This window comes from Castor canadensis, chromosome 2 (genome assembly GCF_047511655.1).
Source record: "Castor canadensis chromosome 2, mCasCan1.hap1v2, whole genome shotgun sequence".
Taxonomy (NCBI): domain Eukaryota; kingdom Metazoa; phylum Chordata; class Mammalia; order Rodentia; family Castoridae; genus Castor; species Castor canadensis.
The window spans coordinates 131,202,565-131,222,072 of record NC_133387.1 but is presented as its reverse complement, the minus strand read 5'-3'; the positions used below and the strand labels follow the sequence as shown (position 1 = coordinate 131,222,072).

General features: G+C 41.9%; 1 protein-coding gene across 15 annotated transcripts in view; it reads right to left on the bottom strand.

The window, feature by feature from the left end:
• Eif2ak4 (eukaryotic translation initiation factor 2 alpha kinase 4) overlaps nucleotides 1-19,508 on the bottom strand; it is a 97,970-nt gene that overhangs the window by 68,203 nt on the left and 10,259 nt on the right. For 10 of the 15 annotated variants that reach the window (XR_012445405.1, XR_012445404.1, XR_012445406.1 and 7 more), the window contains 6 exons: nucleotides 17,317-17,419; nucleotides 12,376-12,528; nucleotides 10,700-10,780; nucleotides 9,192-9,340; nucleotides 4,029-4,144; nucleotides 848-1,005 (listed from right to left, as the gene is read on the bottom strand). Coding sequence is in view for 12 of the 15 variants with exons in the window: in XM_074065641.1 (XP_073921742.1) it covers nucleotides 848-1,005; nucleotides 4,029-4,144; nucleotides 9,192-9,340; nucleotides 10,700-10,780; nucleotides 12,376-12,528; nucleotides 17,317-17,419 (760 nt within the window). In the remaining 3 variants the exon portion in view is untranslated. Of the gene's footprint in view, nucleotides 1-847; nucleotides 1,006-4,028; nucleotides 4,145-9,191; nucleotides 9,341-10,699; nucleotides 10,781-12,341; nucleotides 12,529-17,316; nucleotides 17,420-19,508 lie in introns of those variants that run through there. The other 5 variants (XM_074065647.1, XM_074065648.1, XM_074065642.1 and 2 more) reach the window with 4 other exon arrangements.

Genomic DNA, 19,508 nt, shown 5'->3' with positions numbered 1-19,508 from the left:
ACCTAATGTGCAAACACCACGAATTAGTGAATGGCTTTAAAATCAATAGCTTTTTTGGTACTAAGGTTAAGCTCAGGGCCTCGTTTGCACAGCCATGTCCCCAGCCTTAAAATCAATTTTTTTTTTTGAGAAATGGCAACCAAAAAAAAAACCACTAGTTTTAAAACATTATTTTCTGATTCCAATAAAGTTCAGCCGAATTTTTAAAACCTGGGGGTTGGATGTGTGCTCAGTAGTAAAGTGCTTGGCTAGCAAGCAAGAGGTCCTGAGTTTGATCCCTAACACTGCATAATAAGTTTTTAAAAATTAATAGAAGGGAAACCCCACAAATTATCTATATGATCACCATCCAAGATTAACTTCTTATTTTGGAGTATTGACTTCCATTTGTTCTTTCTATATGTAAGTAGACACTCATTCTAAATACCGTGTTTTACCTATTTTATAACCTCTTTATTATTTAACAGCTGTAGTATGCAGTATTAAATGATCTTCTTAAGTTTGGTATTTAAAAATTAATGTTAAATTCTCTTTTGATCCCTGGTACTACACAAAAGGAAAAACACACAAAAAAACTGAAAAATTCCAATCCCCCAAACAACAGTTTTAAACAAATATTTTAAGAGTGGAGAAAATATAAATGATTACAAAAAGCACAGCTATGAAATAGTATTTAGTCCCAGCCAGCCAGATGACTGTTAATGCCACAAGGGTGGGAAAGGAATGCTAGAGGGCAGCTGCAAAAGTGCTGTCCCTGTTGTGGAGACCTCCACGGGGGACACAGGGGCTCCCTGCCCACTCTGCATCACAAGTGAACCCATTAGATCTGGTCAGGGTGGGAGCCTACCTGCTTTCTGCACTTATCAATCTTCTCTCTTTCTTGACTGGTAAGGAATGGACCCATTTTTTTCTGCCACTGGAGGACCCATTCATACAACAAGACAAAGCTACCAGTGGCTGTTTCCAAAGCATTGTAAACTAATTTTCCAAGCTGTTCATCACTGCCTGCACATAAACAGAAAAAGTAATGAAACCTCACTGCAAGTTTTCTGTGGGAAAGAAGCATCATTTAACAATGGATGTTATGTGTTAACTATGAAAAATGTGATTTCATGTAATACATGTGCTTTTGTAGCCCACTTTCAATGTTCAACATTTAACAATGTAACCTTTTATATTACCTCTTTTAAAGAGACAAGAATCAACAATGGAATCTTAGAATCAGACCTAATAAAGAGCACAAGGTTTTATTCTGTATTATTTACGATGTTACCTTCCTAACTAGCTCACTTGTGTGAGTGTGCCTGCTGCTGCACCACACACAGCTAAGAAAAATGGCAGAACAAACTGGAAATAGAGTCTCTGCATCAATATTATCCCATTCATATAGACTGGCGTGCACGGTGAAAACAGCTTTAGTAATTTGAAATGTGAATACATCAATGACTTTCTAACTACAAACTTTGAATATTCTTAGTAAATACAAACTAGCCGATGTTTTGGAGGGAAGGGACCAGAAATGACAGTTTAAATTTAAGGCAATTCAGAGAGACAGATTTACTTAGCAATAGGTATACAGTTTCACTTGTACCTGGAAGACTTAAATTTCTGTAACATCAAAAATCTCCATTATCATTAAAGAATATAATAGACCATCAAAATACTGGAAAAGAAGAAACATATTTTGCTTTATTTTTAATTTTACTTTCCTTTGTCCTTCTGTTTTGAATCCTAATTTACCAAATCATAGCATGTACAGCATCTGTGGCCCTACTGACATAGTGGGCCAGATAGGGGCTGTTGTATGCCTTGATGCCACTCTACTATCCAGTAGCATCTACCTCTGCAGTATAACCATCAAAAATGCCTGCAACGGCTGAGGGTGTGGCTCAATGGTGGAGTGTTTGCCCAGCGTGTGCAAGGCCCTGGGTGTGGTCCCCAACACAGTAAAAGAAATGTCAGCAGGTCTTGCTAAATGCCCCCTAGGTATCAGCTTGCCCCCAGTGAGAACCACTGATACATAGTATTTTGCCTTTTCCTCTTAGTATTTAAGTGCTAGTATATAAATGCTACTTTGTCTTCACAATGAAGAAAAAAATTGAAGAGATACTGATAATTGTGTTTTCCACCTGAAAAATGAAAAGTGAAGTAAACTATATGTGTAAGATAAATAAGTCTTAGCAAAAGTACTTTGGAGAAATATGGCTGAATTAGCTCACCTACACTCTCTGTCTGAGAAGCAGTTTTTACTTCAGAGAAATGCTGATAATTTAGGGATTTTAATTTAAATGATCTATTCTGCCAGTCATAATTAACTCCTAAAAGCCACAGCCTAAGGGGGAAAATCCCTGATGTTTGAAAATTTGTCAACCAAAGGAAGCAACCTGAGAAGTGTGGGCTATGAGCTGCTCACTGGAGGCGCCACACGCAGAGTTTACGGGATGGAAGATAATGCGATTTACATAAAGGTCATTAACCTGTGTCTTGTACAGTTGCTATCTTGTAATATTTCTCTCCCCAACTGAGACTAGGTAGGCATTTCATAATTGCTGTTTTAAAAAATTGTAAATTTATTACTGCCACCCTACTGTGATGGGGATAATGAAGGGATAAGAGAACACTCTGCTGAAGGAAACTATGTCACCAAAAGAACTCTGGCTAAACCTCTATTACATGCTAGCACCAACCATTTATAGACAGTTCCATATCCAAAGTTAGCTTGCTATTCTTTCTAGTTCCAACAGCTTTAAATTGAAAACCAAATATTAATTAGAGCTGGTTTTTAAAATAAAAATATTTCATTGAAAATTAAATATTAGTTGAACTTTTATCAAAACAGTTCATAGAAAATTAGGCTGTTCAAAAAATCAGACCCATTGTGAGAAAACAAATAATTTAGCACTTGATGGTTATATAAAAAAATTCTCCAGTTGCAAAAGTGCCTCTAATGACAATATTAAATAAGGTGAGCCTGTCTAATGAGTACCAGTGAGAACAAAAGACCAAATTAATTTGCCTTCCTGATTTCCCCAGGTTATTAAAAGCAGGGAGGTTTATGCTGCCGGTTCATGCACCTGAAATGCCTCTGAGTCAAGGACAGCCTCAGGTCCAAGCCAACCTTCTCTACCAGGGTCTTGAACCCTATCAGATGGCTGCTTTGTCTGACTATGGCAGCCCTGTGTATGCAGAACCCTACTCGGTCCAGGCTGCTTCCAGTCTGGCTAAATGTCCAGTTCACAGACAACTGAGATGTTTGGGTTCTTCTTTCTCCTCTTGCTGCCTGCTCCCTGGCCACTCTCATGCTTAGATTTTTATCTCTTTAAAGAGGAAAGGGGAAAGATGCTGCAAGAACGCAAACCTGACTTATTGTTACTGCTGCAAGAATAATCGTGGAACTGAGAATTACAGCTAATTGTCAAACTCACAAGCAAGACCTATACCCACTAGTGGCTGTATCTCTATGGCTGAAAAACAACTATGTACATGAGTGCAAAGGGAGTAGATATGGAAAACCTGATTTTAAAACCCTGAATTGCACAGCCAGCTTCACTCCAAATAGCGATCAATAGACAAAACTGCTAAACAAGGTATGCAGAGAAGAAAGTTCTTCCTGGCCAGGGACGGCACGCCAAGCAAGAAATGCCGAGCAGAGGGATATTAACAGAAGAAAATGAGATTTGGCCATTAAAGATCACAGCTTAGAACCCATTTTGTTACATGTGTTCATCAGCATCAGATGTACACAATACAAAACTCTACTGACAAGACTTCAGCAATCTTTTCTTGCTTCAGAAGGCCTGGATATTACTGATAACTTTAGACTGACATTTCCAAGGGCACAGCTTCATTCCATCTCACATTAGGGGAAACCTGAGTCACTTCTCATTGCAGCCACGAGGAACGGGAGCTCGAATAACTGAGCGCCGGCTTGGTGGTTTGCTTTGGACAACAGTGCCCACTGTGCCCTGCTCCTTCGTGGTTAACTCTTACCATTACATAACTGAAATGAATTGTGCTGGTTTACTCACCAATACATCTCCCTTTGTGCACCATGAGCTGATCAGGACTACCCACACAGAAATACAGGATCTCGCAAGAGCCAGGAGAATCTTCACTACTACATATAGAATACTGACGTTCTCGCCTTAAAAATAAACGTGGACAATGATTTTTTTCCTTTAACTTAAGATTAATACAGGAAATCCTTGCCCCTTTGTTTTCTTCTGATTATCAGCCCATTCCCGGTCCAACCTCATGTCTACTGAGAATGGTGCTGAAGGTGCTATGGGGAAAGCTGCCCAACTCTCCTAGAGGGCTGCAGTGAGGAAGAAGGGAGAGCGCTTGAGGATCACAACTGGACACCTAGAAGAAATGCCCTGATGAAGTACATAGCCAGTTCTCTAGAGAGGCTGCCCTCTCCCTCCAAGCATGATCTTGACCTTCACTTCAAGAGAACAGAAGTAATGAGGAGCGAAGTCTGCAATTCCTATGCTCCACCTATGAAGTCATATAGCATTGGCACTGGTCTTTCTAGGTTAACAGTGAGGAAGGGCTGTAGGAATGTCCCTGGTTCCATTCCCTATGGTCTCCTCTGAGATCCCGGTCCATCAGTTGGTCCTCCCATCTGGCATGTCAATCTGCCCCTCCCATTCCCACATTGTCTGCCTTCAATCCATACCACCTACCAACTCTTGTTCTTTGTACTCAAATGTCCACACTGGCTGTCTGCACCTTTTATTACTCCTCATGCCAAACGATGCTAATAAAAGCATCACTTTTATTAGCACCTCCCTACCACCATTCCCAACCTATTCCCCTCCACCCATCCCCCCCATTCTTTGACCTTGGATGGTTCAGTGATCAGAAACTGGTAAGCCTCCTTAGGCTCCTAGATGTGCATCTAATTGATCCCAGCTACCAACCTCCCCTCTCCATCTCTCCTGCCCTGCTCATCTCCAGCTTCCTCCTGGATACATGCAATACTCCATTATTACCCAGTCTCGTTGCCTCCAGCCCCTCCTATCTTCTCCTTCCCCAATCCCCTTTCACATTGGTAACAAGACTGTACTGAGATAAGGGTCTCTGCTACCACATACATGCCCACATATTCAAAATGCAGGGGAATAACTAATACACCAAAGTTCTGTTTAAATTTCTGCTTCTGAAGTTATTTATACAAACAGGAGCACAACCAAGATTTGGGGAGAAAAGGAGGAAAGCAAAGGTTCAAAATGATACGCTACATTTACATCATTTATCCAGAAGCCCCTCTACATCGGGTCTGCCCTCCACCAGGTGCACCTGGCCACTGTAATGTCCTTTGGTTTACAGTGTGTAAATGCTTGGTGTTAAGGAGTTTAGAATATTAGTCACTTCATTATGTGTGAATCATACCCACAGTGTTAAGTGTTGTAAGAAAAGGGTAATTAGGGTTAAAGGAAAAGTAGAGATAATTTTTAAAGTGAAAGTACCAATAAAATGCCACATGGGACAGATTGACAGCAGGAGCAATTCTGGAGGACATAAAAGTACCTTACAATTAGAAAGAAGGAAGAAAGAGGTGACAGCCAAAGTCTCTGATGTGTGCAGCTCTCACCCAAAAGAAGTGTATACATTGGGTGCTGGTGCTGTTTACCTGGACTCCTCAAGAACTGGGTTAGAACATCTCTCTGGAGCCCAGAAAACAGCATCTCAACTCCAGCGGAAATCGTCACCCCAACGCAAACAAATGTGTTTAGAAGCAGTGACACTTGCCTCACCCTCTGCTCCAGATGTGGAACGTTCACGGCTTTGGACTATTGTTAGAAACAGAACCCCACCTATCAGGGATAAAGGGCATTGCAAACAAAACTGCCAAATTCTAATTGGGTTTTGTAAAGACAGAGAATCTGACACTGTTCAATTTTTAAAATTAACATTAATCTGGTGGCATTGGGGTTACCACCCAAGCTTTCCTTACATGCTTGCTAGGCAGGCGCTCTACCACTTGAGCCACACCTCTGGCCATTTTTTGCTTTAGTTATTTTTCAGATAGAGTCTTGTGTGAGGCAGATGGTCTCAGACTGTGATATATATGTCTGCCCTGCAGATGAGATGCTACACCCACACCTGCTTATTGACTGAGATGAGGTCTTGCTAAGCTTTTGCTTAAAACTGTAATCCTCCCAATTTCTGCCTCCTGAATAGCTGGGACTATAGGGAAAGCCACCATGCCCACCAACACAGCTCAGTTTTAGAAGACTAAATAAAGTATATAAATCTTTGATAAATGAAAAGAAGGCAAAAAAACCAATGAGAACGAAAAAAAAAAAAAGTGAAAATTTATTAAGACTTCTCCACCAGCAAGATCAAAGGATAGAGCTGCTCCAGTTTGTATCTGGAACGTCCCCCAAAGGAGTATGTGTTATAGACATTGTCCCCAGTGAGGTGCCATTGGGAAGTGGTGGAATCCTTAAGGTGGGGGCCCAGCAGGAGGTCTTCTGTTCACCTCCCTCGAAGGGACGGTGGAACCTCGGCCCCTCCCTTTGTGTCCTGGCTGTGAGGTGAGCAGCTTTGCTTTTTGGGGAGAGTGGAGGGGATCCTATGTCTTATACCTAGTTACCCCTTCTCTGTGCACCACCTGGCTTTGGGATAGGGAAAACAAACCAGAAGATCTCCTCATCTTGGTCAATGGTAGAAACAAGAGATGGGTGCTAGATTTGGGGTAACATGTTGTTAGCCTGCAGAGACCAAGCCTGAATGTGTGACAGCAATTCTCTAACACAATTTATTTTATAGAAAATTGTTTTCATCTCCTAAAAAGTTCAAAGTGCCCATTAGTCAGGTACACCATCCCTGGGAAGAAGTCAAGGGTTGAGGAGAACTCTACAACAAATTCTACACTTTAAAATGGCTCATTTTAAGCTATTTGATCTTACCTCAGTATTTTTATTTTTAAAGTAAATCATTCACTCATTCAGGACTTGACAGACACAGAAAATAAAGTTCTTTAACAAAGGCAAAGACTCAGCAGTGAGGAGCTAGGCCAAGAGGCCAGGGCTCTGAGTGCCAAGTTTTTAAGCTCTTTCTACTACAACAGTGAGCAGGGTTTCTTCTCTCTCACCTTATCTCTCTCACTCTCCCTGTCTCTGTTTTAAGCAGTGGAAATCTTGTGCTAAACAAAACCCCACTGATGGTTGATAATTTTTTTTTTCAGGGGATAGATAGGGTCTCACTATGTAGCCCTACTGGCCTTGAACCCACATCCTCCTGCCTCAGCCTTCTGAGTATTGGGATTACAGTGTGTCCCCCACGCCAGCTCTCCCTTCCCTTCCATTGCTCTTTCCTTGCTCCCTTCTTTCCCCATCAGATGTTTATGGAGCACCCACTATGTGTCTGCCAACCACTGGTCCAGGCACTGAGGAAAACACACATGAGGTCTTAGATTCTCTAGTTTAAAAAGGAATTCAATTAGTGGTAAGTGCTATGTAGAAAAACAGAATTAGGTAACAAGTGCTCAGTTGGGTGATGGAGCAGAGGGGGTCGGGGGAGGCCTCTCTGTAGACATCACACTGGAGGGAGAATTGAGTAAGAAGGGGCTGCCGTGCAAAGGCTGGGGGGATAGTGTCCCAGGAGAGCAGTGGGCAAATGCCCTAGGTGGGAAGTGAGAATCACTCCTCTATGGTGGGTCCCACCCTCTACTCTGCACCTGGGACCAGGAGGAACTGCATACAATGTAAGTCTACGGTATCATACTGTTGCTTAAAACCCCCAGAGCTGCTCATTCTATGTGACCCCTACCTTGTACAACAAAGCCCTCCATGACCTGCCTGCCCACTTCCCTGAACCATGCTCTTCACGGCCACTACCTCTGCCCCACTGTCCTGTTTAGTGAGCTTTGCTCATGACAAGCCCACACCAGCTCTTCTCTGTGCTGTTCTTCCCTGATACCTGAGTGGCTCCGTCCCAATGTCCAGAACTAGAATCCTCCAATATAAGGTCACTTGAGATCCAGGTCTTGCATTTTTCCTAATGTGCTCAGTCTAAAATGGCCACCAGGCTTTCTCCAACACAGCTTACTTGAATGCTCTGTGGACACTAACCCCTACCTAACATTTCCTTGTGTACATGGGGATGGTCTTTTCCAACAGGAATAAACTCTGTAATAGCAACCCTTCTTGATCTGTTTACTGAATCTCTGGGATTCAGAATAGGGCTGTGCGGAATAAGTACTCAACAGGAATTTGTTGAATGAATCTGTGAATCATAGCTTTAGATTTTATTGCTTTCAGACATAGCCAATTTGAAGACTGCCTGCTAACAATATAGACAAGACATCTGTACTAACTCGACAAACAGAAAGAATAAAATGGATCACCTTGGTGACTTCTTTCGACTTTCCAACCCATAACAACCAATGAAGAAAAAGAATCAAGAGTATACTATGAAGTAATTTGGTATACCAAAGACTTTTTATTTCTTAAGCAAAGAAATATGCAAACTACACTTCAAGAAAATTCATTCTTTCCTGTGATACAGAGGGAGCCCCAGCAGCAAACGGGGCTCCATTCTCAGGTGACAGGTACTCTATACCTGTGCCCATTTTGTAGCATTCCTCACTTCTGTGGCTAGCTCTAAAAAAGTACAGACGAAAACACATACGGTATGAAATTTGATAATGACTCAGATGGAAGACTTGCTGAAGAGTTAGGTCATTAAAAGTCAAACCACACCGCACTGAAGGCAAGACTGTGAAGCATCATAGGCTAAGCTAGAGCGATATGTACTATAAAACTGGTTTCATTACAGATACTTGAAGCCAGGCAGGATGGTGCACACCTGTAATCCCAGCTACTTGGGAGGCTGAAGCAGGGAGATCGGGAATTCGAGGTCAGCCTGGGCAACTTAGTGTGATCCTGTCACACACACAAAAAAAGCCTAGGGGGTGCAGCACAGTGGTAGAGCAATTACTTAGCATGTGCAAGGCCCTGCGTTCAATCCCCAGAAAAAACAAATGAGCAAACAAAAGTCAAATAAAGATATGTGGAAAGTTAAATGAAAAATAAGTTTATATTGCTAGATAATATAGTGCTAGATAATATAGTACAGTAATATATGTAGGCTGTGAAGAAGTTCTTAAGGTCTGGCCTGAAAACTGCGCCAGATTCACACAAGTTGTTCTCATCCTGCACAGAGAAACCCCAGAGACTGACCTAGACCTCCCTGAGGAGCTGGCTCGGTGTTTGCCGTTTCCTACAAAGTCAGGAGAGCCCCCGGGCAGCACAGCAGCTGCTCTGTGTCCTCCTCCGTCTCTCTTAGATGGATGGTCTTGGTTTGCTAAACTAGCAATTTCTAAACGTTCCTAGAAAAAGAAGAGAAAACTCACTTTAGATGTAAGTCATAAACAGAAGGCAAGCATTATTCAGTGTAGAATTTTGTTGACTTATTTATTTTTTGGCAGTACTGGGGTTTGAACTCAGGGCCTCACAGGTGTTCTTCCACCTGCGCCATGCTCTCAGTCCTTTTGCCTGGGCTGGCCTGGACTGAGATTCTACTATTTATACTTCCCAAGTAGCTGGGGTGCTAAGTTTGTGCCACCACAGCCAGCTTTTATTGCTTGAGATGGGGTCTTGTGAACTTGTTGCCCACATTGGCCTATGAATCTCTACCTCCCCAGTAGCTAGGATCACAGGCTTGAGCCACTATGTCTGGCAGGAAAAATTTTATTTAGACTGAATGCTTGTAAGTATATTAAAATTGAACCCTTCTTTTAAAAATTAATGTCCAAACATGTGCTGGGTCAAGAACTAAAGTCCAGGTTCCAGTCTTAAGAGAATGTGAATTTTATAAATGAAAATTTAGACTCCTAGAATATTCATGAAAAGTTAGAGGAGAGGAAGGGAAGAAGCGGCTTCAAGAGAGAGCAGAGTGGCCACTGGAAGGCAGGTCAGCTGTGAGATGGGAGAGCTTGGGGCAACATAAGGTCTTAGATTGCACTGGTTTTCCACTGTCACACAGGGCAGCACCTTTGTCATATGAGGCAGAACCGCAAGCAGCATCAGTACCATTTTTAAAGGATGAGGAATATGAGTCAGTGTCACTGTAAAGGTCATAGCTAGCCAGGTGCTGTTTATTGGTGCACTCGAGCCTCTTCCCATGATGCTGCACAGTGCCCTTTAAGTCAAATGCTACATTTCTAAAAGAGAGAATGGGCTGGCAGTTGTCTCAAGGGGTAGAGAGTATGCCTGGCAAGCACAAGGTCCTAGGTCAACTGTCAGTACCACCAAAAAAAGAAACTAAAAAAGAGGATGAGTGACATTTTCTCTGGACTTCTCCAAGTAACATTATCCTTTTTAAATTTTATTTTATGTTTTACAAAATCTGTTCTTTTCTAAAAATTATGAAATGAAATCTCAGGCAGGGGCAAATGGATTCCATTCCCTCTTTACTATGAACAAATCACTTTATTTTGGGGCATTTTGAATACTAGTCCAGTTTAATTAACAAAGCTTTACTCTCCTCTCCCCAACTTATCTAATAAACGACTGTAATGATATAAGCCTAAGTTATCTACAGGTAATACACAACCCTGAATTTTGTCACCTATTTGGGAAATCCAAAACACACAGTAAATGTGTCACTACTAAAAGTAACACAGGAAAGAGAAAGTTGTATACAGGAAAATGTAAATCATCTTAGTTTAGCAGAATTGACAGAGGACCTGCTTAGCCATTTCTTTCCGTTTCTTCTCTTCTTTTATCTCTTCTTTCCTTCTCTGAATCTCATGGAGGATTTCACGTTGCTGAAATAAATCAAACCGCCGTCAGATGGCAATCTCTGAAACCACACAATGAGTAAGTTCTGGAAGCACGGAAGTCTTTCCTGGAGACTGCAACATGCAGAACCTTAGTTCAAGCTGCAGGCTCATCAAGTCTGGAAGCCATATTACGCAATAGGTTTCCTGGTTGAGGTTTAAGACTATATGGGGAAGGCACTGCTCTCTGTCCTCCACTTCTCCTCACCTCTTTGGCATCTGCCTGTCTGTAGGGACTGAGCACCATGGCTGCTCTCTGCCATGGTACCAGGGCCTACTTGGAGGAGGAGGGCTGAGCTGTCCTCAGTGCCTGGGCCTGGGGTGATGAAGGCTGAGGCACTGCACCCACCATTGTGGGGTAGGAGGTGAGAGAGAATATAAATGGGTGAAAATGGCTGAGAAAAAAAGGCAGATGAAAGGATGGAGAAGGATAGGCCTGACATGTCAAATATGAAAGCATTCTACAGATGCACTCACTCAAAGTGTGCAAAGTCTCAAGAGAAAAACAGATGAACTGAACAAAATACATACTTTACCAACAGAATCTTATAGGGATAAGTAGTTAAATTATATTTTAAAGGAAATACCACTTAATAAAGAATGATTATTTAAGGCAGGGGGCATGGCTCAAGGCCCTTGAGTTCAAACCCCAGGACTGCAAAACAAAACACCCAATGACAACCAAGAAAAAGCTAAGAATGCATATTTAATAAATGTGTTAAGAAATTCATGCTCTCTTTTTTTCATAACTAAAATAAATTCTAGGTAACTTGATCAAAAGGCTAAATGGAAAAAAATTTTAAATCAAGAAATTTAGAGTAACCTATTATCTTTGACGTAAGGGCTTTTTAAAGTAAAGAAGTGGTTCATATCCTTATGTGAATAAAGAAAAAATATGAGTGGTTAATGAATATAAAAACCAATTTCATTCCTGGCTTTTGTACTCACTAAGGCATTAGATACTTGTCTCACATGAGGAAGAAGAAAACAGTCTCTGAGTCTGAATTCCATACAGCCTGGCAAACTCAGCAAGACACAGGAAGCTTGATTAAATGCCTCCTTTTCTTCTTTTTTGATGGTACTTGGATTTTAACTCAGGGCCTCATGCTTGCTAGGCAGGCGCTCCATCACTAGAGCCACAGGCTTAGCCCTTTTTGCTTTAGTTGTTTTTGAATAGAGTCTCACAATCTTGCCTAGGCTGGCCTGGACCACGATCCTTACTTGTGCCTCCCAAACAGCCACACCCAGTTTATTGGTTGAGACGCACTCTCACTAACATTTTGCCCACACTGGCCTTGAATTATGATCCTTCTATCTCTGACTCCTGAGAAGCTGGGGTTGTGGAACGAACCACTGTGCCCAGTTCTCAACTTTTTAAAAGACCTGGACTGAGAGCCCTAAGGGCAGCACTAATGATGCTGGAAGGAAAATACACAGAGCATTTCTCAGTCACTCTTTGTACACGAAGATGCATGCTTGACTCAAATGCTGAGAAAACTGTATAGACAAACTCATAGGTAGAGACAGGGACCCACAGAAGCTCACAGACCTCCAGGTTGGGCCCTTACTCCAATGGGCCTCACCTCCTGCTCCTCTTTCCGTTTGGCCTCCAGCAGCCTCTGCTGCTCCTCCTGTGCCTGCCTTTCCAGCATTTCTTCATGGAAAGACTTGGGAGGGGGCTTGTTATGCTCACTGAGAAATGACTGCACATGGTAAGCCAATTCAAATATCATCACCTAAACATGGAGACAAAATCAACCACAGATGATTAAACAGTGGGAAGTCAGGGCCCCAAGAAAGGCTACAGAGCAGCAAAAAGAGCTGTTGAGACATACTTACAGTGCTGGTATTCACTTGGCTATGATACATTCTGAGTTAGGTGCGTGACGCAACCACAGCAGGAAAAGCTCTTATAGGGCTTACCACATTGCAATCAAGACAAACCACTACCCAGGTAAATAAAAGGCCTCACTTTTTTTTTTTTGACAGTGCTGATGTTTGAACTCAAGGCCTTACACTTGCTAAGCAGGCACTCAACTGCTTGAGGCATGCCTCCAGCTCTTTTTGCCTTGCTTATTTTGAGATAGGGTCTCATGCTTGTGCCCAGGCCGGCCTGGACCACAACCCTCCTATTTATGATTCCCTTGATAGTTGAGATGACAGGCACATACCACCACGCCTACCTTATTGGTTGAGATAGGGTCTTCTCGAACTATCTCTTGGGCTGGACTTGAACCCTGATCCTTCCTATCTCTACTTCCCAAACAGCTAGGATTACAGGGGTAAGTCATTGTGCCTAGCTAACTTCATCTTTATTTTTTTTTGAGACCTGTTCAAATTTATTAGCATTTTCTGTATGACAGTCCAATAAAATACTTTTCTATTCATATAAATCTGATAAAAATATTGAGGATTACATAAAAGCAAAAGCAACCTTCTCACCTAGAAAACCTGAGTAGGTAATGACTAATGAGTAGAACACGTATCACTAACACCACAGCTTCTATCTGTCTGGAGGCAAATATTTAAAGGCCTCTTGATCTCCCCGCCAGTAATGAGCCAGAAGCTGGTCAATGCTTAGAAAGAGCCTCATTACCGCTTAGGGAAGCATTCAGATTGACATTCTCCCCACCCCACCCCCAAACAGTTGCTCTTCTATCACACTCTAGACCCTTTGCCATAATTTCTTCTTCTTCTTCTTTTTTTTTTTGAGGGGGTTTTTGGGGTGGAATACTGGTGTTTGAACTCAGGGCCTTGCACTTGCTAGGCAGGCACTCTACCGCTTGAGCCATACCCCTGCCCTTTTTGCTTTTATTTTTTTTCAGGTAGAGTCTTGCGTTTTTTGCTCAGGCTGTCCTTGGACCACAATCCTCTTACCTATGCCTCCTATGTAGCTGAGAGACAGGCTGCACTCGGCCCCCATAATTTTTCTTTATAGCATTCAGTCCTATTTGATTTGTTATTGTTACTAGATTGGGTCTGTCTGCTCCCATCACCTGTCGTCCAATGCTTTGCTCCCTGTGGCTTTCCCAGTGTCAGAACACGTCTGGTACATGGTAGACAGGCACTAAATACTTGGTGAATGAATTAATGAAAGAATCAATGAGTTTGACTTTACTCATTTAAAAGACTATTGTCTTACATACATTTTAGTGTACTTTTTATAGGATTGTTAAACAAAGAACGGCTATACAGATTAAAAATCATTTAGTGGCAAGTGGAAATATTTTTTAGCCAGGAATTGTGGCCAGATCTGAAATCCCAGCTACTCCCAGAGGCAGGAGAATTACAAATTCCAGGCCAGCCTGAGCAAAGCCAGTAAGACCCAATCTCAAAAACACAATTCTAAAAACAGACAAAAGGGTTGGGTATAGCTTAAGTGGCAAAGCACTGGACTAGTAAATTTGAGGTCCCGAGTTCAATACCCAGAAAATCCTGGTCAGTTTTGAATGCCTATTATCATTAAAACAGTTAAAGCACTCATTTTAATAGCCAGTTATCAGAGAATGCCATACCACAATTAATCCCTAAGGCAGACTTTAATATTTAATTATAGTCTATTTTGCTTGAAAATAAAAACAAATTCTTTAGACATATTTTAGACTTCCTAGTGCTACAGACTTTATGAAAACAAACCTTAGACAACTAAGAACAGTGATTTGCAAGGCACATTTTCATGTTTAACGTCCCCTATTTTATTAAGAGAGGGTTTTAAATGTTCTATGCTTTGTTTATTTATTTAGGTGGGACTGGGGTTTGAACTCAGGGCTTCACACTTGCAAATTAGGTGCTCTATCACTTGAGCCATACCTCCGGTCCTTAACACCCTTTCAAATCTCATTATATGATGATGTCTTAGATGAGTTCTAATATTTATAAAAATTGTGGCAAAATATACATAGCATAGTATTTATCAATTTAAACAAGAAGTGCATTTACATTGTTTACAATCATCTCTATCATCCACCTGCAGAACTTTTTCATTTTTCTAACCTGAAACTCTGTATCCATTAAACAACTTCCCACTTCTTGCCATTTTAGTTTCTGCTATGTGAACTTGACTACTCTTAACTATCTCATGTAAGTAAAGTCATCAAGTATTTGTCTTAGCATGACCAGTTTATTTCGCGTATTATAATGTCCTTAAGATTAATCCACACTGTGGCAAATGTCAGAATTTCCTTCCTCTTTAAGGCTGAATAAAACTCCATCACGTTTTGATCTTCTGCTGGGCTGGTGATATGTGGTACAAACTCTCCTGTGATGCTGGGCAAAGACAGCCAGTTGCAGCTTGCAGTGAGTTACATGAGCAGGATGGAAACAATGATGGGCCACGGGGTACTGTGTTGCTAAGCTATGATGTCAATGGGATAAACCCATTGACTTACAATGGGTTTATTGGGATGCAACCCCCCATTATTAGTTGAGGAGCATCTGTACATGAACGTTTTTAGTGACTTTATTTGTGATAGCTCCAAACTGAAGAGGACATAGGCGTCCCTCATCTGGTGAATGGTTAAATAGTAGTGAATCCATACCACGGAGTGCTGCTTAGCAATAGAAAGCAACAGCTATTGACACATGTAAGGACATGGATGGATCTTGAGAGAATAATGGAGTAAAAAAGCCAATCTCCAAAGGTTGTGTACTGTCTGTAACAACCTTAAAATGACAAGATTACAGAAATGGACACCAAATTAGTGGTTTTCAGGTATGAAGAGGAGGGTGGGGGTATAGAGAGAAAGCTGAAAGGGTGGGTGGGATGAATGTGTGGGGTAGAATCATGTATCAATGTCAATATCCCAGAAGTGATACTATATTGGAGTACTGAAAACTGTTACCACTGGGGCAAACTGGATAGAGGGTACATGGGATATGTCTGGATTAGCTCTCAAAATAAAAAGGTTAATTTAAAATAAAGCAAAAAAATTAAATTCTAAATCAGGAATCCAAGGAACAGAGGATTTTCTGTAGCTGACTTTTCAACAAACTCCCTTTTATTTTTTCCATTAGGCTTTAGAGTCCCTTATACTTGAAAGAACTTTGGAATGATTCCCTTGGTCCAGGCTATTCTGTAATCACTTTTTGAACTTCACCAATCACTGAGGATTTTGGAAATAGCAACTTAAGTGAACAAAATTTTTATAGCCAGGAGGCAACTCACCAACTCTATTGTGACTCACTCCCCACATTATGGAATGCAAGTGAAAATCTGTCCCACCACTTCATAGGAGGTGAATGTTACCTTTGCTCATCTTTCAGAGTCCTCAGGCTAGTCCTTGCTTCCCTCTTCTCAGTTTGCACACCACAGGATAGTTAAGCATGAGCTACTCCAGCGGAATGTCCCTCAAAGGCCCACGGGTCAAAGACTTGGCCCCCAGCTCTACACTACTGAGAAGTGGTGGAACCTTTAAGAGGTGCTGGGTGCAGGTGGCCCATGCCTGTAATCCTAGGTACTAAGCAAGCAGAGATCAGTAGGCTTGAGGTTTGAAGTTAGCCCAGACAAATAGTTCTCAAAGACTCTATCTCAAAAAAACCAACATAAAACAGGGTTAGCAGAGTGTCTCAAGGGGTAGAGTACCTGCCTAAGCAAGCTTGAGGCCCTGAGTTCAAGCCCCAGTGCCACAAAAGAAAAAGGGAGGTGGGGTCTGCTGGTTATTGGGGGGGGGGTATACTCTTGAGGGAGAAAATGGGACCTCAGACCCTTCTTCCTCTCTTTCACTTCTAAGCCATGAGGTGAATGGTTTTATGCTCCACCACACACTTCCACCATGGTGTACTACCTGGCCACATTTCAGAATTAACAGGGCCAATCAAGCATGGACTGAAACCTCTGATATCATGAGATATCTGATATCTCTTTATAAGGTGATTTATCTCAAGTATTTGTTATAGTGACAGAAAACTGACTAACACACTAAGCAAAAACAGTGATTTTAAAAAAGTCAGGAAAAGATGGATTATACTTAAAGGGATTGGTCTGCCCTGAGAAAAACACTGTAAGACTCTGCCCCATGAATCACCTAGACTTGCCTTCTGGAGAGTGTGCTGCCACCCAGGAAAGAACTCATGTAGGCCCCTGACATTTAAAGGATTAAAAAACAACCAGTATTGAACTCAGTGTAAGTGCTCAGGCACAGAAAGGACAGTGCAGGAGCAGAGTATATCATTAATTATCAAGATGGAAAACAGAAAGGTTTTGTACATGCTAAAGGCAAAGGTAACAAAGAAATTACTTTTCTGAATTTTACAGTTCAAACCAAGATCTGGTTTGCAAAAACTACGGCCAGGTTGACATCAGCTGCTTTAGAAAAATTCCTCAGCATTATCAGTATATACTCTACAGCTTGCAAGTCATGAACCCTATACATAAAAGAGATGCAAATAATCAAACAAAACATTCTACTCAAAATTGGGCCAGAGGCACAATGGAAAAGCCAGAGGGAAGGCAGGAAGGCAAACACTGGTGAGCTCACAGAGACTGTTCTCATCCTCTCCTCTCAGACTCCAGTTGAATGTCTTACCTCCCCACAATGCTTTTTAGCCAGTTCCTCTAGGCGGGATTTTAACAAATTAACACTTTCATTTGACAAACCTTTGGCATTCTTTAACTCTATTTCAGGAATCCTGAAAAAGAAAAAAACAAACATAAAAAGAAGTTACTTGAGAAAGGCCAGCCTGTTTGCATTAATATTTGCTGAGTTCCCATTGCTCTTGAGGGCCTAAGGATCCCACACAGACCTCTTAGGTGAGCCTCCCATGTAGCCAGGAACATGAACTCCACCCACATCCCAGCAACTCCAGGTGACACAGTGCTCAACATGGAGTCACCCGCACCCAGTGCAGCAGTGAACAGGACCAGTCTTCACCTGGGTGGCCTACTTCCTGGGGAGACCAGCCTTACTGGACTTGACTGGGTATCCCCCAACTCTTCTTCCTCTGACTTCAGCTCTACAATATGATTAAAATTTCCCAACATCAATATTTATTGCCTCTAATTTGTCTGTGATCCCCAACTCTGGGTTTCTTCTTAAAAAATAACAACAGAATTCATCCCGGCTCGGAGCCTGACCTCAGGCTAGGTACTTAACCACACACCCCTCAAATGTCAACTCTCCACCCTCACACACACCCAATGCAAACTAACCCAGGTCTGACAGCTGGGTAGCCCAGGTCCTAGGTCTTGTACTCTTTCTGTGCTCTAGCATGAAGCAGAATGCCAGGCGAGACGGAGCCATGGGGATCTGGCTCAGACTCCGACAACATGTTGTACCCCAACCCCGCCCTCCGGTTGTAAACTGGAGGACATGCTCACATGCTTGTGTATAAACCTCTCTTACAGTGTGGGGATTTCCACCTATTCCAATGATGCCCAATTCACAGTCTTTCCCATCCCTCAGAGCTCATCTAAGTCTACATTTTAAACTCAAGGACATTATACAACCAGCCCTCAGGTTTCCTTGTATTCCCAACCAATAAACGTTAGTAACAGCTCTCTGGGATTACACAGGGTTTATTTAATTTTACTCAGGAGGTGATTCATGGCTTCCTATCAAGAATTTTTTCGTGATTCGTGGTGTTGTACCTTAGTGAAATCTTGACTATCCGCCTTTTTTATGAATTCCCTCAATGCTTCTCTCCCACTCAGTGTAAGAGGTGGCTATAGTCACTATCTGTCTGGACAGGTGGAGTCTGGGAGACAGTACCTCATGTGAGAAAATGTGCAGACATGCCAAGCCCTCCTGAGTCCATCTGTGGTCCCTCTCCCCTAGGACTCTCTCTCTCACAGTGGTATCAAGATTAGTTTGCACCTGATTTAAAAGGGATAAGAACCAGGTACCAGTGGCTCATGCTTGTAATCATAGCTACTTGGGAGGCTGAGGAGTATCTTGGTATGAGGCCAGCCCAGGCAAATAGTTGCTGAGACACCATCTCCAAAATAACCAGAGAAAAATGGACTGGAGGCATGGCTCAAGAGGTAGAGCACCTGTTTTGCAAGCGCAAAACCCTGAATTCAAACTCCAGTCTGCTCCCCTCCCCACCAAAAAGTAAAAGAACAAGAATATTCCCCCAGGGAGGGAGCCAGGATAAAGGAGAATGATGGAGGGAGGGGGTAAATTCAACTATTCAACTATGACATACTGTAAGAACATTCGTAAATGTCACAGTGTACCACTAGCACAATAAAAAAAAAAAAAAGGGAAAAAAGGAATATTCACTCAAATTAAACCTTAAGCCTTACACAATAGTCTTTTAAAAATAAAGCAAACATTATACAGCAATGCTAATAGAATAGTGAAAAAGTCATCAGTAATACTAATTAAGCTTATATTTTTCTAACATTTTATGTCCTTGTTACATAATTAATAATTTTATGGAGCTGACATTATGGTTACTTTTTAACATTTTATTTAAAAAGTCATTCCACAATAATGACAGTGCTATCAAGTAGACACACCAGGATTCACCTGAGCCAGTCTATTGTACTGAGCTGGTCTCTACAGTACTGGCTGACCACCAGAGCCATTGTGGCCCCCGGTGCCCTCTCAGCAAGACCAGGCTAAGAAATAAGAAACAGTGTTTAACATTTGGACTGCTTCGGATTCTTTCCTTTCCTTTCCCTTCCCCTTCTCTTTCCTTTCCTTCCTCTCTTCCTTTCTCCCTTCCCTTCAGTCTCTTTCCATCTCAATCTCTCCCTCCCTCTCCTCTTCCCTTC